Here is a 24,504-nt window from a genome sequence, read left to right as displayed (position 1 = left end):
GGGAAATCAAGCAATGCAATATTTTTTTTTTAAAGAAAAGAAACGTTAATCATATACAAAGATGATGTTCCAAAAATCCAATTGAAATTTACCATTGAGGAAAAATGCTTTACCGATACCCACGTAAGCGAATAGTTAGAGCTTTTCGCTCATGTTTGTTGTCGGCCGACCTCCGTGGGGGAGTGCAAGTGGTCCCGGATCGTTACCCGGTGGAGGCACATAGTGCTTCGGATCCCACTTTAAACTGTAGGTCCAGTCCCGATTAGCCTTTATGTGCATAAAGTGGACTTAAAACAACAAATCAACCAACCACGGGGGAGTGGTTACCACTACACGCTAAGACACCAGGAGTTCCGGGTTCGAACCCACCTCGGTATGGTTGTTATTTGTGTTTCTTTCTTCATTAATTGTATCGTATCCTTTTTGCGATTTTGTAACGCTAAGTTACAAAAATAAAATAAAATAAAATCATTGATTGTTTGATTTGGTTTGCTTTACTTCTCTTTTCCGGCACTTTTGGCTAATCGTGAAGATGATGCGATAAAATTGATGAAGGGACAAACAGAAATTACACCCATGCCCAGGTCGGGGTTCGAACCCGGGATCTCTGGCTTAGTAGTCAAATCAACATGTTTTGGATTTTCGATTGGGAGTTACGTGTACTTTAATTCAGTAGTCCTTCCTCATTTTGCAATATTTTTCTTTCTTTGACGTTCTTTTTTTAGGAATGTTGGGCCCTAAAGGGGGCAGGGGGTTATGACCAACACCAACCTCCTTTGGGCACGCCACAGATTGCTACCCCAAGCGTCGACGTCACCGCACGTCACTGGTTACAGCAAAAGCCATGACAACCATTTTTTTCCACGATTATGCGGGTCAGGCAAGATTTTTTTAAATATACAGTGGAGACCCCGTCACATGCAATGTATTACGACGCTACTAGATGGCAGTGGCTGCCAAGACATTGAACCGAGGGAAGTCAGGTTGTTAAACATCATTCTTAGGTGAATAAATATAGCAGTTCTCCGCGGAAGGAATGCGAGAGAATGTCACACTGAGCTTGAGCTTGTGGAAGCTTTAGGAAATGATGCTCTACCATCCCGAATTGTTGCGAGGTTGCGAGGTGGGTTGCAGCATTCGGGCTTGGAAGAGAAGCAACTGCCGACATGCAACGTTCAGGATGACCTGTCACTCCGTGTATTTTGTCTCTTTCTCTATCCTGACACAGATCTCTATGTTGTTAAAAGATCATACATTAAACGTTAGCATATATCGTGACCTTCGAATTGTATATTTTACAATTTCTTGCCTGACCCGCATTATCAAAAAATAGTTGCCATGACTTTTGCTGTAACCCTCGTATATATATATATATATATATATATATATATATATATATATATATATATATGGGCTTCTTTTGGATAATCGCAACGATGAGGATGGGATTGACGAAGGGACGCCTCACAAAGAACACAGGTCGGGATTCGAACTCGGTACTCCTGACGTTGTAACGCGCTTTGCTATCTACTACACCACGGAGGTCGGCTATTTAACCATATCTAATGACAGCGGTGGACATTCTCGCAATATGTCATAAATATGACATTTTTTCGTCTAGACTGTTAACAAACAAACATTCAATCCAAACACAAAACCACAACGTCCTTGACAGAGAAAGCATTTATGTATTTCGAAACTTACGTTAACTTTATTCTTTCGTAGTTGCAATGTTATCTTCAAGTGATATTAATTTGAAACCAGAGTCATGTTCTGACTGATAAATCTATCATTGATTTCCTTTTCTGTCATGGAACTTCACGTTCCTCGCATTCTTACGTGTTGCTCGGGTGCCAAACCCTTGCACAACATATTCCTTGTAAACAATCAGAAGAGTCTCTCTCAACCCGTACGGTTAGTTGCAGTTAGTGTTCCAGCGTTGGCAGATACGATGCAGAGATCTGAGCTCTTCTGTCTTATTCTGTTCGCAGCTGTGGTGGTTTGCAGTGAGCTAGACGTGAAACATTGTCAAATCAGTAAGTCTCTTTGTTACTAATTGTCTAGCGGACGCGAGCAGTGAGCGAAACTCTGGAGGGGAAAATTTCAGAAGTGCAGGTGTGTTTCGCATACGTACTTCACACACTGTTGAATTGTGGCTTCGAACAGCCATGATTGAGTCTAGTTCTTGTAATTGTAACCATTCGGAATTTGGGCGGGAGATATTACCACAGACATTCGTGATACGCTACGTGGTGGATATTGCATTGCAAACGACAAATAAAATTGGCCGCAAACGTGGCGGCTGTGCGCATCCTGACGTCGCATGAAACCCACCAATACTGTCCAAAATTTACATTTTTTTTAACGTTGTGGTTTGCCTGTTAGATGTCAAACAACCCAAAGGGTGTCATTAGAATATCGATGTTTTTTTAACATATTAAATTTATTTGAAAGAAAACAATCTTGTACAGGTGTAACTTGCAGTTCCAGTAGATCTTTCTTTTCACAAAGATTCATGCAGCAGCAGTGCAAGTGTCAGCTCCTAGCCCTAAAAATTAAAGTCTAAATACTGATAACAAATGATCAGTGAGGTCCAGATGTTTATATAATTAATTACATAGCTATGTCTTCCTCTGCGTGTAGCCAATGGTAAAGGTAAAGTTCCACGTGCATATAGCACCGTCTCATGAAGACACTTTTAGAGGTTGTGGGGGTAAGACCGAACATGTTATCGATCTCGGCCATTTTCAAGGTGATATGATCAGCACCACGCTCCAGCCACCTTTATCTCCCAGGGATGCCACCAGGTACCCATTGATTCGAAACTGGGTGTGCCACTATTAACAATATGCATAAAAATAATGATCGGCTAGACCTAACAACCTTTGAGATATTTAATAAATAATCCATTTAAAAATTGTTCTTGTCATTAATTCCTTTGTTAGAACAGTTGTTTTATACTAATTTTAGTGATCTTAACTAGACAAAAGTTCGCTAATGAATACATGCTGTTACATCTCAGGTAATAATATTAGTATTATCATCAATTGATCTATTTTAATATTATATTGTTTTTATAATATATATGTTAATCTCATTAGCCTATTAATTATAAACCTTATTATTATTACATGTGAGACACTGAGAGCAGTGATGTTATTATTAATCACGATTTACTGTTCGAAAGAAAATTTTGGAATATTAATATGCTAGAGAGATGTTTAGAAAGGAATATTTTGATAATACTAGAATACTGTAAGTATGTTTCATTCTCATTTTTCAGGTAACCCTCTCGGCCAGCTAATAAGCGTGGATGTGCCTTCCTGCACTAAATTTCCATGCACGTTGAAGAAAAATACTGTTGTGTTTGTACGCATCACATTTGAACCACGTATGTACACCAATAACAAGAATATATTTTCTTGTGAAACTTTATTACACCTCATGTTTATTAAACTTAGGCTTAAGATAGTAAGTAGCCTACTTGGCAAGAAGTAAGTTTAGGTTACGTCGCTTTGTCAATTCTATGTAGAAGTGGATAAATTTGACTGCCATGTTTTCATTTTCACTGCAGTTCCATTTAAATATCTGTTTTGAGCATGTTACAGCGAATGGTGAACTTCTAAAACCATGAATGTTTTCTAAAAACATCTAGAACTCTCCAAAGTTATCTGAAACAAACACATAGTGGTATTGATTTTAAGTGTAATAACTTATTTTTGACCTTTAGTTGGTAAATAAAGTTGAATACATTTCGTCTTTAGATGTTTAAATATCCATTGATGAGTCATACACACACAATTTTAATTCATTTGGAAATATTAAGTAAATCTCGACAATCTACATAATATGAAGTGAGGGAAGATAGTTATGAAGTAGAGTGACCTTATTTTGTTGTATAAGGTCAATTCAGAAGATAGGCTTATACACTACAAAAGAAAATGCAAGATGTATTATTTACTTTTATTAAGAGATATCAAGAATAAGTTTATAAACATACAAAATATTTCTAAATACTTTATTGCAGTCGTAAAAATTTAACCTATGGAGTTCTGAGCTTCAAATTTTGTTCATTTAAAGCAGCCAGTTGGGAGAGGTATCTGTTGTTTAAGTTATAATATTAAAGGAGTCCATAAAGTTCTGCAGGAAACTAAAACTGTATAACTTGAAAACTATTAAGTTTATTAACAAAAAAAATTGTGTGTACTTGCAGCAAGGTTCAATTTTTTTTTCTGCTTGATAAGGTTCATTGCCAAACCTCCAATTGTGCACCATTCAAGTCCAAACACTGTTGGAGTATTTTTGCGAAACCGAGAATTGCGAGCTAATGGTGCTTGTCTGGGATATTCAGAATCACATAACTTATTTTGTGCTTCAGGTTGTCCAGATTAGCTGGTTTCTGTGAATACACCTGGTCTTTACATGTCCCCACAGCATGTCCCACTTGCATTACCAGTGCAAGCGTCATTGAGCAGTGTGGCCAGAGCAAAACTTTAAACTTCCCTTCATCTCAACCAAAAAAAATGTATTCTTAAACTTAACAGTTAAAAAATTATAGAGTTTTAGTTTCCTGCAGGACTTTATGGACTTCCTGTACACATAAAATAATAAGTATTAAAAATAACTATAAAATACAAACCCACACATATTTTATATCCTCATTTTTATCATGCAATTTTATAAACTCTTTCTCAGAAATCTTATAAAATATATTTCTTAAAAGTACTTGGTTAATTTCCTTTTCTGAAGCATGTATTCATTTAGTAAATAGTGATGTTACTCTTTCAGTTTAAAGGCAGTGATTGGTATAAATGGTGGTCATTAATCTGGAGCCAGAGGGAGAAATGATTGAACAGCACATTTCCTTAATACAAAATGTGGTCCAGTGTTCGCCAGCACACTTTCTCTAATGTTTCAGCATTCTTCCTTCAACTCTCGATCCAGAGCAGACATTGGAATGTTTTTCTTTCCAGAAGATTCAGACTTTTCACATCATCATCACATTCCAAAATCATCCATATGTCAAAGTGGGATTGAGGTCAGGTGACTATGGTTACCATTCCAGAAAGAAGCGTTATCTGCACTTAGTCATCTTTCGTCACTGCTATAGTTCACCTGTAATCAGAAAACAGTATCGTCGTTGCTCTCAGCCTTTATGGGTACGCTGTAGAATACCGCACTGGGCAAAGAGTTTTATCCCAATAAAAGCACATTTTACTTTTGCACTTTTAGGCCATTGGCATATTTATACGTGAAGTCAATCTTGTTCCTCTACAAACGTTATTCCCAGTCTGTACCTGAGACTAAATGTTCTTTTCTTCTGCTCCATTCCAGATGTTATAATCTATGAACTGAAGTACCACGTCACGGCCTCCATCATGGGTTTCTGGCTCCCCTTCTTTGGCGTTGACGGAACCAGCGCAAGGAACGACATCCGAAATCTGGACGATACCCCTGCTCTGTGGCCCCTTGTACCTGGCCAGCAGTACGTTTGTCAACGATCTATCCCTGTGAAGCCTTTTTACCCATCAGTAGGTTACCTTTCATTATTTTTTTCTACACATACACCCTAAAAAATATGCAACTGGGTTGCCACTAGAAGTGGTAGGTGTTAAGGTGGAACTGGCATTGTTTATCATCATCTTTTGTGTTTCATGGCACCATTTGCTGTGAAACCATACACAGAATCACAACCCTATTATGCTTCTGCGCAGAGAATTATTCCAATGTATAAAAACTTCAAATCAACCCATTAGATTTAAAATTTTTACAAGTAACTTCGAATCACGATGTTCAAAATATAACTCAAAATATGAACAAGTTTTCCTATGGTATAGATGCCACCCACCTCCATTGTCAAAAGTAGTAATATATATATATATATTACGACGACTATCACACATTATAAACTTATCCTTCTTGAACGGAATTTTCCTGACATTTTTAAAGAGACAAAAATTAAACCAGTGTATTAAAAGGGTGACAGAATGAATAAGGAAAATTATAGGCCCACATCCCAGTTATCACCCTTCTCCAAAATATTTCAAACTGCCATGCTTAGACAGATTATATCATTTTGCAGTAAGCAAACTATAATCTTCAAATATCAACATGAACTCATTATGAATGTGCGAATTACTCACAATAGCAATATAACACATATCTTTAAAATATTTTTAAAAAAAATATTCAAAAGACACAAAAAAGTGGTACTTACGTTTTGTGAGTATGTTATTTACAAGACAACGTTTTGAGAATCTACTGTTCTCTTCAGGTACAAAACTTCGACTGCGAAAAACTTTCCATAGCCACGTCAAGATATTTTAAAAACCAGGAATAAGGATGAGGGTTTGATATGGGTTAGAATCACATAAACTTCTCTGGTTCAGTGATTTATAGGTCATAATAATCCTAGTAGTATTGGGTAACAAACACGCGTAAACAAAAATTAAGATTTTTTAAAATTAATTCTACAAAAAGTAAGACCCCTGTATGCAGGGTGCAAAATTCTGGGGGGCGGGACAGGGGGTATTTCCCTGCCACCAACAATCTTGACCTCAAAATGACCCCATCAAAAATTTTCAAGGGGGGAGAGTTTTTATTGTAACAATAAAATGGAAGCAATTAATTTTGACTTTTTATGTACTTTACTAAGGACAATATCGAAAACACACATGCACACAAAATAGTATGGTTGTGAATGCAGAATGCTTCTCTCTCTCATTTTCAAGAGATCCAATACACCAATACAATATGGGTACAAGAAAAGTTAAACAAGATTGCAAGTCAAATATAATTATAAATTCTAATTAATATATTATAATAGAAAGCAAAAACGAAACAAAAGCTTATACATAATAAAACAATATCAACTATTTTGTAATTTATTGATATCTTCAATCATTTAGTAAAGGAATTAGTTTGCTACTTTATAAACATCTGTTATAAGTAACAAATTAATTGCTTTATGTGTATTTAATAATAATGTTTTTCTTAAATATTTAGTAATTATCATATTGGCCCGAATATAAGCCGCACATTTTATACAAATTTCAATTGTGAAAAATTAGGATGCATCTTATATTCGCGATCTTAAAAAAATTATGACATTTCATCAAATCATATGCTGTTAAAAATGTGCTGATTTCTCATTTGAAATAATGATAATGCAACAATAGCTTTGTAGAAACTGGGCGCATTGTATCCAACAAAAGCATTGTTGTTTCTAACTGGGCATTGTAATAACTGCCTGCATTCTTGATAACGTAGTCTTTGATTTTATTAAAATTGTGTTCCTTCTTCTCTAAGCTTATACAGGTACTCATTTCTACTGAAGTGGATCTACAGGTTTGTCGCCGGTAGTTAACAGAAAGCTAGCTACCTTTGAAGTAGGTATAGCATACAATTGTAACCTTAATTTTTCAATAATGATACTGTATTTTGTATGTACTGTATTTATGATAAAATAAAACATGTACCTACCTAATTATATTTCCCTGAAGCTACCGGTAAATGGTTACCAGTATTTTCTTTTCTTCCCTCGGCTTAAATTTGATTATCTTTTTATTTTTTTTCGCTCCTTCAAATTTTAGGGTACAGCTTATATCGGGCCAATACGGTAATTGTTTTTTATCTTTAATGTGTGTGTGTGTGAAGATTAAGATCTCCCCCCCCCCCCCAGTGTTGAATGATTTTGCACTTTTCCTGTATGTAACAAGCATATACTGTATTGAATAATTTATCTTGCAAATTTTTCTGTGTACATAACATAATACCTTGCTCCTTATGTCTCTTCTTATAAAGCTTTCCTGTCGTAAGGGGATGAATTACTCCCTTTGACAGAAAGAATCCTATTAATACTATTATGTTCTTTACAGATATCTTGTCTGGTGAAATGGATGCTGCTGAACGAACATGACCAACCATGCTTGTGTTTTAAACTTCCTGTGAAAATCACAAACAGACATTAATGTTATTCTCAGACTACACAAGCGCCGAGATGGCAATCATCATAACTCCTACACCACTATTTTCCAAGCATTTGTATGGATCTTGTTTGTTTTGTGTTGTTTTAATGTGTGCATAAAAATTGACTCAACACATGCTGCTAATCTACTTCAGTTTTCTATATTATTTTATTAATTAAACATTACTGTTCAATAGTATTTATTGTTAGCAATTCGAGCAGTGTCTTTGTATATGTCAAATAAACTAGTAATGCATGTGTTTGTTACTGGTATTGTAAGTTTAATAACCAATCAAGTTTATCTTGGTTATTTTATGAAAAAGTACAAAGAAAGAAAACATGAATTTACTAAATTTGTAATTTGTTTATTCTGTATAATTTTAAAGATACTATTCAACAAAGCCAAAACATAAATAATTTCCTTAAAAGTAAATAAGAATTGAAAGTATTTGACTAAAGCAATGAACGGGAGAAGTGTTATGGAAATCAGAACCTCTCACCCCTTTGAATTACTTTTTTGTGAAAAAAAACTAGGACAATATAATTATTTTTTCTGCATTTTTCATGTTCATAATTACATTAAAATGTCTTTAGTGATTGAAATCTGGGTTACCTATTAAAACATATTCAAAAATGAAAACGTAAGTCATTAAGTTCTTTTATGATACAAAATTCATCTGTTCCCTTACGCTATCCATGATGGTATTGCTCCGCAAGAGAATAAATGGTTGCATGGACAACTCCGTCATAAAGTAAGTTACGTTCTTTGCACGTACATATTTAAGTGAGAATGTCGAGGAGTTCATTTTCAGAAACAAATGATCAAATGTTATTCAATAACAGGTGCACGTGCCTGTTGGGTCACTTACAAAGGAGTCATTTTAAGAAGTGATCAGAACGCTACATTTTAAAAGTAGCTTCACTACAACTATAGCTACATTGGCCGAAAAGTAGCTCGCTATGCTACTCCTGTTCGCTACTCGCTACTTTTTCATTTAAAAAAATATGGGTATTCAAAAGAAGCCCCTAGCAGTTGTACAGGGTCTGGCAGAGGAGTTAGACAGTTTTGAAATGTGAATAACACACCTAATTTTCAAAGGTACAGAAATACAGGTTATTGTATGACAATTGCCATACTTATGACTTAAAAATGATGTCCTTCAAGTGACTTCCATTTACTTGTACACACATTCGAAGCCTCTCCCAGAAGTTGTGGATGGCACGTTGCAATATTTCACCATCAATGTTTGCAATTTTATCTCTAATTGCAAGCTTCAGGTCGTCTAATGTGCGAGGTTTATTCACATACACTTTGGATTTGAGGAATCCCCACAGAAAAAAATCACAGATTGCAAGGTCTGGTGCCCAAGGAGGTCAGGGTATGTCAACAAACCGGGAAATGACATGTCCTGGAAAAAGTTGACGAACAACAGCCATAGAGGATCTAGATGTGTGAGCCGTTGCTCCATCTTGTTGGAACCTTATGTCTTACTGATTTATCCTACGCCGAAGCCGACGAAGTTCTGGTAAAACAAAAGTATTCATCATTGCGATATAGCGTTCGGAGTTCATCGTCACACAATCCCCATCTTAATCTTCGAAGAAATACGGGCCGATGGCACCAAATGCAGCTACACCACACCATACCGTCACTCGTGAACTGTGAAGCAGCCATTCATGAAGCTCCTACGGGTTTTTGTTTGACCAATATCTAAAGTTTTGCTTGTTTACAGATCCATTTAAATGGAAATGTGCCTCGTCACTCACAAGAATAATCATTTCCTCGGACATTTGGAGCATCCGTTCAGCAAATCTTTTATGATTGACAAAGTCATCATCATGCAGCTCCTGCACAAGCATAAAATGGTGAAATTTTAGATCCAGATGTAGCATTCGTCATACAGAGCGATGTGAAATCCCCAATGCTACAGCATGCTGGCTGGCAGACCAACTTGGACTCCTAACGATAGCTTCCCTTACTCGTCCTATGTTTTCTGGTGTCCTTACGGTTCGAACATGGCCAGGTGGTGACCTATTCATAGCTGATGCTGTCAATCTGAAGTTCTGCACCCACCTGAGGATAGTGCTGCAGCTTGGTACATGCCCATGGCGTGCCACATGAAAATGACTCTGCGTTTTCAATACAGATTCTCCAGTCTTGAAGAATCCCTCCACAACAAACGCTCGATGTAGCACATTCCAGGGCTCCATGCTTACTGGGCTGACAGTTAAGCAGGCCACCAACTTCTGACCGGATCGCCGATTGTTGATTTGAATTTATTTCAATTGTTTCACAAGAGGACAAAGCGCTGACTCAAGATCTTACGTAGGTCATTTAAAAGGAATGGAAAAACACCTTTGAATGTGTATAGAAGTAAATTGAAGGCATCATTTTTTTTACACGAACTGTCGTGGTAAATAAAAATGGCATACAATAACCTGTACTTCTGTAGTAATACATTTCTGTACCTTCGAAAATTATGTGTGTTATTCACATTTCAAAACCGTCTAACTCCTCTGCCGGACCCTGTACTTACTAGGAAATAGATTCTGTTATTTATTATTATGATACCCATCATTCTATCATTTTGATAGCAGTGTTGCTGCAGTAACCTATTTTTACTGCAGTGTTTGAGAATGATGTGTGCGTATATAAGTGACACATTAGTACAAATTTGATATCCGAGTATTACAATTAGGGTGTTACTCAAATTTGACATATTTTTCAATAAATACTTTTTATTTGTTTTATATCAACATACATGTCGAAGATAAATAGCATTTTGCCAGATTATATTGATGTATGTCATTTGGTTATCTGGGTATCAAAATTATTCATATACCAATGAAATAAGTTATGTGGATATCTCTAATCTGCGATATCAGGACATTTATATTCTAGATTATCCATATTGCTATTATCTTGTAATAGATGTGGTCTTTTTAAACCTCCTACACAAGTAAGCGTTATTGTCTAACTTTTTTTACACTGTTGCTGCATATAAAATTTACCTCAAAACTCAGAGAAGAAATGTAGCTGTAGCGAAATGTTCGTTACAACTACAAGAATTTTGAAGCTAGCTACAGTAGCGTCACTATAAGTAGTGTGCTGACCCATTACCATAGACAAATGACAGAAATATGTATGCTAAGAGGATTCGAGAGTTTTGAGTGTATTCAGCTATTTCGAGACTTTTTCAGTCGAGTGTAAGACGTATCAATTCTGCATGCCATTTAGCATTGCCTGTGCAAACTATTTGCAGCTCGAGCGAAAAATGCACATTGCAGCACTATAGCACACAATATAAATTCCTTTGACCTAGAAATTTCTGATTTACTTCCATACACTGAGTTCATGTTCCCTTGTGAAAACATTGCTATGCAATTAAGAGCAAAAAGAAATAAGATTTTTATTCTATGTAATATTTTTCTCATTTATTTGCAAATTTTCATAGTGATGAATTCATTTTTAGAAGCTGTGTCCAGACGGGAACTGTCAGAAAATAAAAACAAATTTGCTGCTTACTTCAAGGCATGTAATGTGAACAATTCAGTACAATGCATCTACATTTTCATGAATTTGTACATGCACAACATAGCTAAAATAGATTTTCCATCCAACATCTTGAAACATTTCGACCAATTTCACTCAAATGAAACACCGAAGTTCTAAATTTATGACAGTGTGCATTGGCATATTGAAATGTTACCGTCTCCCTTGCTGAACTACCCACTATATATATTAAAGATTTTAATACAATATTATAGCTCGTCATTCTCTAAAATGAGAATTTTGACTTGGATTTGAAAATATCAACAAAATATGGAGATTGCCCAAAATAGTGAAAGTACATTTTGTCCATCATCTTAAGGCACAACATGTGATTGTAATTTGTCTTGGATGAATCTCTATATATGGTTCATTTTACACTTCCCATGAAGAAGTATTTTTTTACTCACCTACATTCGTATACATGTTTCAGATTAATAAAATAATAATGAATGATGTCAATGAAAATTGTTAAACTTTTTGGAAGTACAGTCCAGATTAAGGGGGGGATAAGTTGACCAATTTAACTGAAATAACTTAAAGGAACAGTAGAAAGTGCATTAAAAATCCGTTTATAGCAACAAAACACGTTTATTGTTTATTATGATGTATTTAAAGGGAATAGGCCTAAATACACTATACAGTTCAGTACAAAGTCTGCAGGAAACAGAATTTCATCAGTGGTTGACTGCCTTTTCTTTAGGAAGTTCTGTTGTTGACTTCTAGCCACATTTAAAACCTTGCGTTCTTTTTTTTTTTTTACTTTTTGCCTGTCCACATTAAGCGAAGTCCAGCTTATTGGGGTCTGGATTAACGAGTTATACCGTAATTTAATTTTAACTGTACGTTCTGTTACTTATTGAATTAAAGAGATTGATTATGTCAACTACTAGAATGGTTACAACATAAGTTCATTTACATCATCTTTGTTTCAAGTATTTCATTGGTAGATTTGTTAACTGCTTTTACATGAAAGCGAAGTCTCATAACCAATTAGACTTTGACTAGGTCTGCGTAAACAGTTTCTTTATGATTAATACACCCTACATGCCCTCTGTATTCATGTTTTAAGACAGACATAATATCATTAATGATGTCACTGTGAAGTTTGTACGTTGATAAATAAGATGCGAATGTTCTAGATATTCCATAAGCTGCAGGAGCTGGTCCAAGGGGTAACATAAACCATCTCTATCAAATTCCTTAGTGTGGCAGGATGAATAAGCTACAACTTTGTCTCTTGATGTCAATGCAGTGTTGACCTTGTTGTTGTTTGTCTTTATATTTCTTTGCAACATAGCCTGCTATGTAATAAATTAACCATGCATCACTGTTCTTCCGTACATAGCATACACGATCTTTTCCAATCTGTGTGTGTCCGACTCGGAAATTCTTTCTCATCTTCTTCTTTCCTTTCCAACTGCTCTTTCATGAAAGTTGCATCCAAATCATCTGAAATTAACAAGGAATTTATTATTTCTGGTGTACACTTTTCACTTTAGGGGAGGGGGGACAGGCTAAACTATAAAATGAATGAAACTGAAGAACATAGAGAAATTCAGTTGGGTGTAGGGTGGTCATTAGTCATTACATAGAGTTACCAGATGTCCTCCTTGGAAAATGGAGAAATGTCCTCTTTTGGGGGTTATTGTCTATACTGCTTCAACTACAAGATTTGTAACAAAATTTTATGTTTGTAAATAATTGTTAATATTAGTTTTTCTTGTATGTACGCATTGCTTGCATTGTAGAATTATTTTCCTGTAGTTTACGGTTATTACAAGCATAAGAAAACAGTTTTTCGTTGTGACATTTCAGAACACACGCTCCCTTCATCAGACATTTATTTTCATTTTGACTAAAGATACAGTTATAACAATGGTTAGCAATTTTTTAAACAAAAAGAATCCATTATATAATGGATGTTGTCAATGTTACATTGTTGTAATATAGCAACTTAACTGTGAAAACAAGCAGTCTGTTTTATTTTTATTTCAGATAAAAAAAAAATTGATCACATTATTTTTTTTATTTAAAATTATGAATCCCAAATATCATCAGGTAATTCAAAGTTATCATTGTTTTCACAAATTCTCTTGATGTTTTCTGTTACATTAAATTTTAAAGATGGTGGCTTACTCCATTTGTGAAAAAGAAAACTCCATACTGGATCTATGTTACCGTTTTCATTATTTAATTTATTCCAGTGTTCTTCTGCAATGAACGAAGCTTCCCAGACATTCAACTCTGTGTTTCCCGTCAATCTTTTTAAAACCCTTCTCTTTCTAATCAAATGCTTCTCTTTGATGATGTGAGCTGACAAACCTGTTCTTGGGTTTAGATTTATAATGTCCAAATCATGTCCGTGCCATCTTATTGCCATTTTCCTTGCTGTTTGTCGCTTGCAATAATCGTAAACTACAGGAAAATAATTGTTAATATTGTTTCTCCTTTCCAACTTTTCTTCCAACAAAGAATGAATATAGTTTATGCAGTTCATTCTTATGTAATATTCTCTATTCCTGTGTTTCTTTATCTCTTTTACGTCTAAATATTCTCGTACATTCTTTATTTTCAAAAACTCTCAACTTATGTTCTTGTTTTAAAGTAAGAGACCAAGTTTAACAACCGTAAATATTACAATATTGAGACATTTTCCTGTAATAAGTCCTATTATTAGTTATACTGAAACAGTGTAAAATTATTTTACAGAAGACTGTCATCTACAAGCTCACCGAAACACTAGTAAACACAAAACTTGTGTTCGAAGTGCTGATCTAAAAATGTCCTCCTTTTTAAAGTTTGTCACCTGGCAACCCTCTCTACAGCCTCATGACTGACTAACTATCCCAAAAATAGTTTTAGTAGCATCCTGGCTTAGTCTTGATGTATTTATATCCTAGTGTATGCAGGTACTATAAGAGAGAGAGTCTACTTTTGATGGTTACTTGATGACCCACAGCTTAAAAATCCTTCCTTAGTTGAGGAACTACTTGTATACTTCTCCCAAACATCAAGGAAGTACAGAAACAAAACAAGTTCAGGGTATTATTGTGAATTGGGTCTTAAAGTCTTGTCTGCAGTTGTTGAAGTCATTATAACTATGATCGCATGTATCAAAGTTATAAAGTAGATAATAGCAGATATGCTTCCATACTGAGATTCGATTTTGTCCTTGTACAAGGAAAAGTTCTATGAGAACATCGTCGCCAAATAATTGGGATGCTAAGCCTACTCACATCTTTTCAAAATTATTTGGATTCATATGATTTCATTTTGATTTGATTTGATTTAGATTATTTTACTTCGCGTTTTGTGCCTCTTGGCTAATTTGCGAAGATGGGGATGAGTGATGAATTGATGAAATTGATGAATGGACATTCACAAACAACCAAGCCCGACCGGGATTTGAACCCGGGACCCTTGGCATCACAGTACAATGTGCTAACCACTCGGCCACAGGGTGGGCTTGGATTCATATGGGATCTTGTTATTTTAAACATTGCCTTGACTGTTAGGTTTTCCGAATCAATTATCCAGGTTGCTCTAATATGTTCCATCCAAACCTCTCCCTTGCATGTGTGAATTTCTCTTCTTATAAGTGAATTCCGTAAGCATTTCATTAGATGTGGGAAGTCTGGCACAAAGTGTAGATTCCTTGTGGGATTGACAGGGTGTTCCACATGTGGTGTAGCGCTACCAATTCTTCAAATGTGCCACATTTTCCGTTTCCAGGTAGCTCCATCATATGTTGTAAAATCCACAAATAATCCAGCATTCTCTATCAGGATGATAGCTTCGGTAATATCCTTTGCTAGTGTATGTCCCTTCATGTTGCTCGATGTTGTAAATACGCCCATTATCTGCTTCCAATCCCCAGATAATGGCTGAAAGAGAAAAACTATGCCATGGTCACTCAAAGCACTACCTCACCCTTTCTCCTTGAATGCTCCATAGCCTACAAAGTCCTCAATTTTTCAATCATCACGTACCTGCAATTTTTCAGTTCATTTTATTTCATCTATTAGTAACTCCCCCATGCTTTTTGAAATCATCTGACTTTCAGATTGAAAAACTCAATATGCTGACCAAGGCAGAAATTTATTTAATTATAAAACATAAACTAAATGTAACGTTTCAATCTTCTAGCAAGATCATCTTCTGTACAGAATCTTGCTAGAAGGTTGAAACGTTATGTTTAGTTTATGTTTTATAATAAAATTATTTTCTGCCTTGGTCAGCATATTGAGTTTTTCATATCATGGAAACAAGGCTTAATGATGTTATTTCAGATTGAATCCAAATCAACCCTTGTACATTTTAAGATATTTGTATAATGACTAAGAAGCGGAAGTTGATGAAATGTCATCTTTTTTCTGACATCTCGGACACGATGCCCATTAAATATACACAATATAACACTTCGTTAGAACCCAAAAAGGGTAATTTTAAAGTACATTTTTTGCATTTTTTTGCCAATTTTCAGGTTTTAGGTAATTTTCCCCGATTTTCTGCATTTTCCCGTCATTTTTCACAATATTCGGTGTATTGTTTCGTCATATTTTGTCACTTTTTTCATTTTGGTAATATTCTTGAGTCTTTTCACCAAGGTGAACAAAAGCCTATATATATCTCACGGGATTGCAATTTAAGAGCAAAATAAATGCTGAACTGGTGACAGTCTTTGTTGTGTCGGGGGAAACTACCAGGTGTCCATCTGGGGCAAACTCAGATTTAAGATCACATAAGGAGAGGCTGGATTATTTAATTTCCTTTTCATTTCAATTTTTAATTTGAAACTAACAAATTTAATGGTCATTTTTTACGTCATTATTTCCCATTTTTTAGGACATTCTATAGGTCATATACTTATATTTTTTAGGTCATCAACTTCCGCTCCCTAATAATGACCTTTTGTTGGGTACAACCATTATTTTGTGCCTATGCATGCATTCATACAGCTTGGGGCATTTCATCCTCATAACAATACTCTCTAATACCCAACTCATAAAAAATCATGCCAGTGACACCTCGTCATCCTTGCTGCATAGGAACAGTCTTTCACATACTTGTTTTTTGGGCAATATTTTTATCTCGTCATTAAATTTTTAAAAAATAATTTTCTGGTTCATATCTTTTAACTTTTGAATTTCGCTTTTCATTTTGTGAACTTTTGCCTGGAGCTTATTGGCTGAACAGTAGTTTATTTTTAGTCTTCTCCTTATGCATATCTTTTTATCTTCAAGTTTTTTTTCTTTTTTCATGATTTTATGTTCAACATTAGCTTTCTTGTGTACTTACATGCTATACACTTAAATATATTAGGTGATTTAACTATACTTGCACAGTTTTTACTGAAAATGCTATCATCTATAATCCCAGCACTTGATTGATGGGCAGAAGAAAATTCACTCAGTTCCAACACATTTACACACAGTAAGTAGGTATGTTTGCTGTAATATATCTAGGGCTTGACGCACACTTCTGACACATTCAATTTACATTTACAGACTAATAGAAAATAAAATGAATAAGGTTCAAATTTACAAACATATACACAAAGTGAATCTATGAGTATTTATGGTAAAACACATTCCAAATATCAAACATTAACCAAATATGTGTGTGTGTATTACTACATTATACATTCACGAAGATATTGAATGATATGTAACAATTCTGAACGTACATCTCCCTTTTCTACATGAATAGGATGAGAAAAAGTGCCAGAAGGGCAGATAAACACAAATGATGAAGGAGACAGTAAACACTTATCACACGAAAAGAAATAAGTTGATATTTCATGGGATTACTGCATTGTCATTCGAGAAGAAAAAGGTGTATAGTTTCACTTAGTGCAGGGCACAGAAATACTGACGGTGTCGGTACAATGTTGCCAGAAAACATTAGGTGATAGGTAACAAATGTTACGTCCTTTCACCAGTGTTTACTGCATGGTGGGTGGGTGGTTTCGGGAAAAAGGAGAAAGGGTTATTGGTTGGCTAGGTTGAGTCCGGGAGATATAGTGGCATGCATGCCTGATATATAGGCCCTTGTTATTGATACCAAGGTTCAAGGGGGTGGAGTACATGAGGTTGGATGAGTGGCAGATGCCCTTAGGGTGGGTGAATTACACCTGCCGTGGTGGGGATCTGGAGGGTGATGTTTTTGAGATGGGGGGGGGGGGGCGACTGAAGACAACCCTAGGTTTATCTCAAAAAGATGTCCCTGGTGTCAGGATCACTGTGCAGGATGGGAAGGAGGAAGTGGAGGGTGTGTCTGGCTTTCATAAGGTGGGGGTGATATTGGGTGATCAGAGCTGGAGGGTTGGTTTTGGGTTGTTTGGTGCGGTTGTGGGAGGTGGCTCTTATGATTTGTTTGTTAATGAAGATGGACTGGTAGCCACGGTTGGTTAGGGCTTGGTGCAAGCGTAGGCTGTAGTTTTGGGGGATGAGTTGAGGCGTTGGCCTCCGAGAGCTAGGGAAAATGGGATGGCGTTTTTGGTGTGGTAGGGGTGTGAGCTGGAATAGTGGAGATACTGGAAGTGGTTGGTCGGTTTGATATGTATGGAAGTTTCCAAGTGATCTCCCGCAATGTGGTCACTTGTCTTTGGAGTGGGACCAGGTGAATTTGAGAGTAGTGAAATCATTGAGTTGGTTTAGGAATGTGGTGAGGGAAGGTTCGCCATGTGTCCAGAGAAGGAAAATGTCATCTACGTATACATACATGTAATGATCATACCATGTCAGAATAACTCAAAAACTGACCTTTGCTGCAGGCAAACTTGCAGAACATATGCATCCAAACAGATAATATAATTTAAAAATGGTTTACTCTGTTGGCTGTTCTGGCACACACAATGCAAAAGTTGTTCCTCACTCCCAAATATAAAAGTTTTTGCATATAATAGCTGTCGATGAAGGCATATCTACGTGGGCTGAATAACTGTCCATGGAACTGCTGGCTTCGCACCACTGCTAATTCTATTTCTTCCTCGGCTGCTTGTTTCACACTCTCCAATAATATTTTTTCCCATTTCTGGAATTAAAAAATATTAATAGGAAAATAACATTGAATAAGTTCTATTGTTGTGTACCTGTAGGATTTAGATTCTATAATAAATTAATTTAAATTGCTGTTATTACTACGTAATATTCATTTTAACTAGCACCAATTTTCAAAATCTTGAGATTTGTTTTACTGATAGGCTTACCATACGTCCGGTATTAGCCCGGAGTGTCCTGTTTTTTTAGTGCTGTCCGGGATTGCAAAATGTCCGGGGTTTTGAGAATCTGAACATGAAAATAGCTACCAGTATTGAATATTCACGACCAATTTTTAAGGTGTTTCAAAAGACTGATATTTCATGTACCAACGTATCTAAAATGGTTGAGTTTGCTATGTCTTTGCCTGAAACATCTGCTCCAGTTGAGAGAGTATTTTCAATTATGGGGAATATTTGGTCTGTAGAAAGAGGTAGACTTCTAGTATCCACTGTTAAACATCTGCTGAATGTTAAAATTAATTCAGAACTTTCATGTTGTGAATTTTTTGATGTTATTAAAACAAACAAGCCATTTCTGAAAAAAAGTCATGTCTAGTGAAAATTACAACTGAATCAACTAACAGATAATGCTACCTTGAACAGAGAAAACATCAGAAAATGTATTATTCAATTAAACATTTGAAAAGTGATTGATATTAGAAAATAATGTTAATACTTTTTCTTGTACAATTTATACGAGGTGCACACCAAAAGTACGTGCCGTTTTGTTCTGAAGTCAACATTTCTTCTCTTTTCAGGGAAATAACTATGGCATCGGAGACTTCCATCCTTCGTCTTCAAGCAGTGTCAGTTTTGTGTGCTAGGTGGCAGTAGTTGAGTGACAGTGCCTGAAGGAGTAAGACGTGTTTCTGATACTGCCTGGGGAAATGGAATTTCCACTTGAAGAGCAACGGGTAATTGTGAAATTCCTTACCGCAGCTGGACGTTGCGCAGCCGATATTCATCGCCAACTGGAGGCCGTGAGTGGTGATAGTGTGCTCTTGCAGAAAACACTTTTAGGAAGTGGGTGCGTGAGTTCAAAGATGGACGAACGAGTGTGAAAGACGCGCAGAGGTCTGGACGTCCGAAAACAGCATCAACTGATGCTAACATTGACCGTGTTGAACATTTTATCATGCAAGATAGGCGTGTCACCATGCAGGAGATTTGTGATACCCTGGGGCTAACAATGGGAACAATAGAACGAATAATCACCAAAGATTTGTGCCTAAAGAAAGTTTCCTCTCGCTGGGTTCCACGATTGCTTAGACAATGCACCGCCACATCGTGCTAATGTGTGACCTTATTCTTGGCTGACCACGGTATTGAACTTCTGACACATCCACCATACTCACCAGATTTAGCCCCGAGTGACTTCTGGTTGTTCCCAAACCTCAAGAATTCTCTTCGTGGACGCCATTTTGCCAATAGATCATCCCTGGGAAGTGCTGTTTTCCAGTATCTAAAACATACCTCCAAATATGACTATGCCACATGCTACACAAAATGGACTGAGCGATGGCAACTATCTATCAATAAAGAGGGAGAGTTTGTTGAAAAATAAACACAGGTTATTTCAATGTATTTCATTTTTCTTGAAAATTAGAACGAAACGGCACGTACTTTTGGTGTACACCTCGTAGTTTAATGTTCCAATGAAATGTTAAGGCTTTTAAAAGTAAATTCATTTTTTTTGTAAAAAAACCTGAAATTCAGCAGTAACGAGTTGATTGCGAATATGTCCTGGGTTGGACCCAAAAAAATATGGTAAGCCTATTTATTGTGACACTCTATCAATAGAACATGACTGAAGAACTGAAAGATTTTATATTTCTAATTGATGTCTCTATCAGTATATTGAACAGTAAAGGAACTAGTGTGTTTGTTCAGAGGAATTAATCAAAATTTGGCACAGTTCCTCTATGAAGAATAAAACATGTATACAATCCAACGATGTCCAACCGACACACAAGCAATTTACATTCATTCCGTTTGCATCACTGTAATTCCTTCATACACAAAGTTTCTGTATTAATATTTTGGGGAAATGAGAGACACAGTAGTATATTATTACAGAGAAACCTAGTACTTATGGTTTCCATGAAGCTGTTGTTCTATATTCAGACTATGTTAGATTACATGGCCCTCCATTTTGGGGGGGGGGGGGGGAAATAGGATCTTTTGAAATCCATAGGTGATTCTGGAAGTATTTTGAATACTGATCAGCAAAATGGCATCCATTTCTTTCTCATCATGTCAGGATTTTTCACAATTTCACAATCAAAATTCTCATATAAGCCATTTCATTACACTTATTACAGAATGCAACAAAATAAATTTACACAAGGGAAATTTCAGTTGTTTACCAACCAATACTTGATTCTGGAAGTATTTTGAATGTTGATCACGCATATGACATCCATTTTATGACTGTTCTCTACACAGCACAAGTTCATTTTTTAATATAAAATTATTATATATTTTAAACTTTAAATGTTAATGTTCAAGTTGCTGTTCAATAACGTTTCTTTCCTATCTATGTTAAATTGTATAATGTTTATGTGCAACATTGACGTTGCCATAGTAACAGAAATATGTTGAGTAGGTTTGTGATAAAAGTTTCTATCAAAAAGTGATTTTCTGTGTTCATTCATAGAAATATTCAGGTAATCTCAAATTTAGGTATGTAATCAGCCCATAGAAGTTTAGCTTCACCTTTGTAAATCCTGAAAACAAATATTCTTAAATTAATAACAGTACTCATAATTAATCATCGATGGCAACAGCATAATTTTTCCCCATCACATAATTTCAGAATCAAAATTCTCATATTCACCATTCCATTGCACCTATTACAGAATGCAACAAAGGAAATTTATACAAGGGAAATTTTGGTTGTTCACAAACCAATAGGTGATTCTGGAAGTATTTTGAATGCTGATCATGCACATGACATCCATTTTCCCCCAGCACATCACAATTTTTCATAATTTCACAATCAAAATTCTCATATTTCCCATTCCATTACACCTATTACAGAACACAACAAAATAAATTTATACAAGGGAAATTTTGGTTGTTTACAAACCAATAGGTGATTCTGGAAGTATTTTAAATGTTAATGTTCAAGTTGCTGTTCAATAACGTTTCTTTCCTATCTATGTTAAATTGTATAATGTTTATGTGCAACATTGACGTTGCCATAGTAACAGAAATATGTTGAGTAGGTTTGTGATAAAAGTTTCTATCAAAAAGTGATTTTCTGTGTTCATTCATAGAAATATTCAGGTAATCTCAAATTTAGGTATGTAATCAGCCCATAGAAGTTTAGCTTCACCTTTGTAAATCCTGAAAACAAATATTCTTAAATTAATAACAGTACTCATAATTAATCATCGATGGCAACAGCATAATTTTTCCCCATCACATAATTTCAGAATCAAAATTCTCATATTCACCATTCCATTGCACCTATTACAGAATGCAACAAAGGAAATTTATACAAGGGAAATTTTGGTTGTTCACAAACCAATAGGTGATTCTGGAAGTATTTTGAATGCTGATCATGCACATGACATCCATTTTCCCCCAGCACATCACAATTTTTCATAATTTCACAATCAAAATTCTCATATTTCCCATTCCATTACACCTATTACAGAACACAACAAAATAAATTTATACAAGGGAAATTTTGGTTGTTTACAAACCAATAGGTGATTCTGGAAGTATTTTGAATGCTGGTGACGGATATGACATCAATTTCTCCTCATCGCATCAGGATTTTTCTCCACATCACTACTATCAATCAACCCACCATATCATAACATTGAGTATTGGACATTTTGTGAAGGAAATATTTATGAGGGATTTCAAAAATAAAACTTAAGTAATCAAAGTTCATACAATTTTCATGCCAATGTGTCTTGTGAAGGTAGAAGGTGAATTAAATGATTACTATTCTATATTCATTTATAGTTCAAAATTGGAGGATTTGTATTGTAGAAAACCAATATTTTACCACCATCTAAACAGAGCCATCTATTGATTACTGTTTTATGAAGAAAAAAACAAACTAGATGTGCTGGGTAAAAGTGGATTTCATATTTGGAATCAACATGCTGATATTATTCAGACACAACAGTCAGCTACAAGACATCCAAACCCATGTCGACCGGTGTTACAAGCAAAAAGCTTTCATGTAAACCAACATTTCTTGATATTTTGTTGGTAACATAAATGTTACTTCAAAGAACTAATAGTTCCCTCCATATTTTCATTCCAAACTTGGTAAGTAATTCAAAAATTTAATGTTATTTAAGGAAGTATATGCTTTAAGCTCTCTGGTATAGTTTCCTAGATTTTAGTAGTGAACATGGTTTTGTTTCCTGTCAGAGGATGGGCATTATTTAGCTATTATTCACTTATTATTTGATTCTATTCTCAAGATGGGTATGGTATATATTTAATTCAGATTAGCGATGGGTCGATATGAAATTTTGGCCGATACCGATAAAGTACCGATATAAAATTTACCGATACTGATAACCGATCCGATATAAAATTAGAAATGGTCCTTGAAGATACTGAAAGGTTCATTGACCTGCTTAATAAATGTGTGTTTCAAGGTGACTGCAGTGCAAAAGAAATGGCATATTTAGACATTTACTTTTTTAGAAAGTAGGGCATAAAAATTATAACAAAATTACAGAATTTTGCACTAAATTATCAGATATTTATCGATATAACGGATCGGTAAAATAATCGGTAATTTTACCGATAAACCGATACACCAATATGCCTATATCGGCCAATACCGATAGAGTACCGATTAATCGGTCCCATCCCTAATTCAGATGTACAAGTTCAATAAATCGATCTTGATCCACAAACTAGACCTAAATTGGCTATTAGTGCTCCAAATACTATGAATTATGAACATTTTTTTATTTACCTCTCTGTCTTTTGAGTACTTGTACTTTGCTGAGACGTGCTTTATGTCAACAATTTTCCTCCCTTCTAATTTACCAAGTTGGGATCAGCGCTCGGATGGGGTGGCCCAACCTCAATAACCAGCTCCAGCAAGTCCTGTTCGCTGTAATCAAGAGACAGCATACTTTTAATAAGTGAACATAATTACTATGGATCAATAAATAATTATAAAAATTGTGCAAGTAAGGGAGCCAATCTATGCACCATATATACACTCTGATTCCACGGGATCCGCTATGTGGGTCCTTGCATTATCATCCGTAAACAGGTAAGCAAGTTCATAGACGACATACTCTTGGATAACCACATCCCGGTATATCTAGCCAGTGACGGAACCCCTAGCAAAGATGCCAGATACGTAAGGATCCTAGCACCTCTGAAATGATCACGTTCAATGATGTTCTCCTGGTTATATTGATACCATGTGTGTGTGTACATATGGTGGTCACGTGGATGTCAATATAACTTGAACATCATTGTTCAGTATGCCATATTGTTGTCAGATTGGTGCACATTCGATGTGTCTGATGTGCCACGATCCTTAATTTATGAATATGAATGTACTTTTGCAAGCTCTGCACCATTTTTCTAGAGTTGTTGTTGTTGAGTTGGTGTTTTAAGTCCACTTTATGCACAGTAAGGCTAATCGGGACTGGACCTACAGTTTAAAGTGGGATCCGAACCACTTGTGCCTCCACCGGGTATCGAACCCGGGACCCCTTGATTACAAGGCAATGACGCTACCACTGCACTATGGGGGAGGCCCTACCATTTTTCTAGAGTCTCAACACATGTTTGGAATTACGCAAAATGCACAATTCTCTTTTTCTTCTCCATCAGCATTGTGTAGCAGATGCTTACATGACACCCGTTTCAATGTTCTGATTATTTCATAGGTTAATCTTGAACAGAAAACTCTGGTAGGTTGTTTAGGGTGCAGTGGTAGCATCG

The 24,504-nt window shown here is 35.7% G+C and overlaps 1 protein-coding gene and 1 long non-coding RNA gene across 3 annotated transcripts in view; one reads left to right on the top strand and one right to left on the bottom strand.

Annotated features, from left to right (window-relative positions):
• Positions 1 to 1,905: 1,905 nt before the first annotated feature.
• LOC145999880 (NPC intracellular cholesterol transporter 2-like) lies at positions 1,906 to 8,180 on the top strand. 2 transcript variants are annotated; one of them, XM_083137149.1, is made up of 4 exons: positions 1,906 to 2,036; positions 3,284 to 3,391; positions 5,335 to 5,531; positions 7,878 to 8,180. In XM_083137149.1, exons 1-4 carry the CDS (start codon positions 1,952 to 1,954, stop codon positions 7,968 to 7,970), a joined length of 483 nt encoding a protein of 160 aa, XP_082993275.1. In that variant the 5' UTR covers positions 1,906 to 1,951; the 3' UTR covers positions 7,971 to 8,180. The 2 variants fall into 2 exon arrangements, with proteins under 2 accessions (XP_082993275.1, XP_082993276.1); XM_083137150.1 differs by lacking the exon at positions 1,906 to 2,036 and adding an exon at positions 2,710 to 2,807.
• Positions 8,181 to 11,513: 3,333 nt separating this feature from the next.
• The window catches only part of LOC145999879 (uncharacterized), a 28,323-nt gene continuing 15,332 nt past the window's right edge, over positions 11,514 to 24,504 (bottom strand). Inside the window, exons 5-7 of the long non-coding RNA XR_014443445.1 lie at positions 23,516 to 23,656; positions 18,284 to 18,554; positions 11,514 to 12,968 (exon numbers count right to left, since the gene is read on the bottom strand). This is a non-coding gene — a long non-coding RNA (uncharacterized LOC145999879). The remainder of the gene's footprint in view (positions 12,969 to 18,283; positions 18,555 to 23,515; positions 23,657 to 24,504) is intronic.

Source organism: Lepisma saccharinum, chromosome 16, assembly GCF_977018435.1.
Source record: "Lepisma saccharinum chromosome 16, izLepSacc3.1, whole genome shotgun sequence".
In the NCBI taxonomy this organism is placed as follows: Eukaryota; Metazoa; Arthropoda; class Insecta; order Zygentoma; family Lepismatidae; genus Lepisma; species Lepisma saccharinum.
Note: the sequence above shows the minus strand (reverse complement) of the source record. Positions and strands in the feature narration are given on the sequence as shown.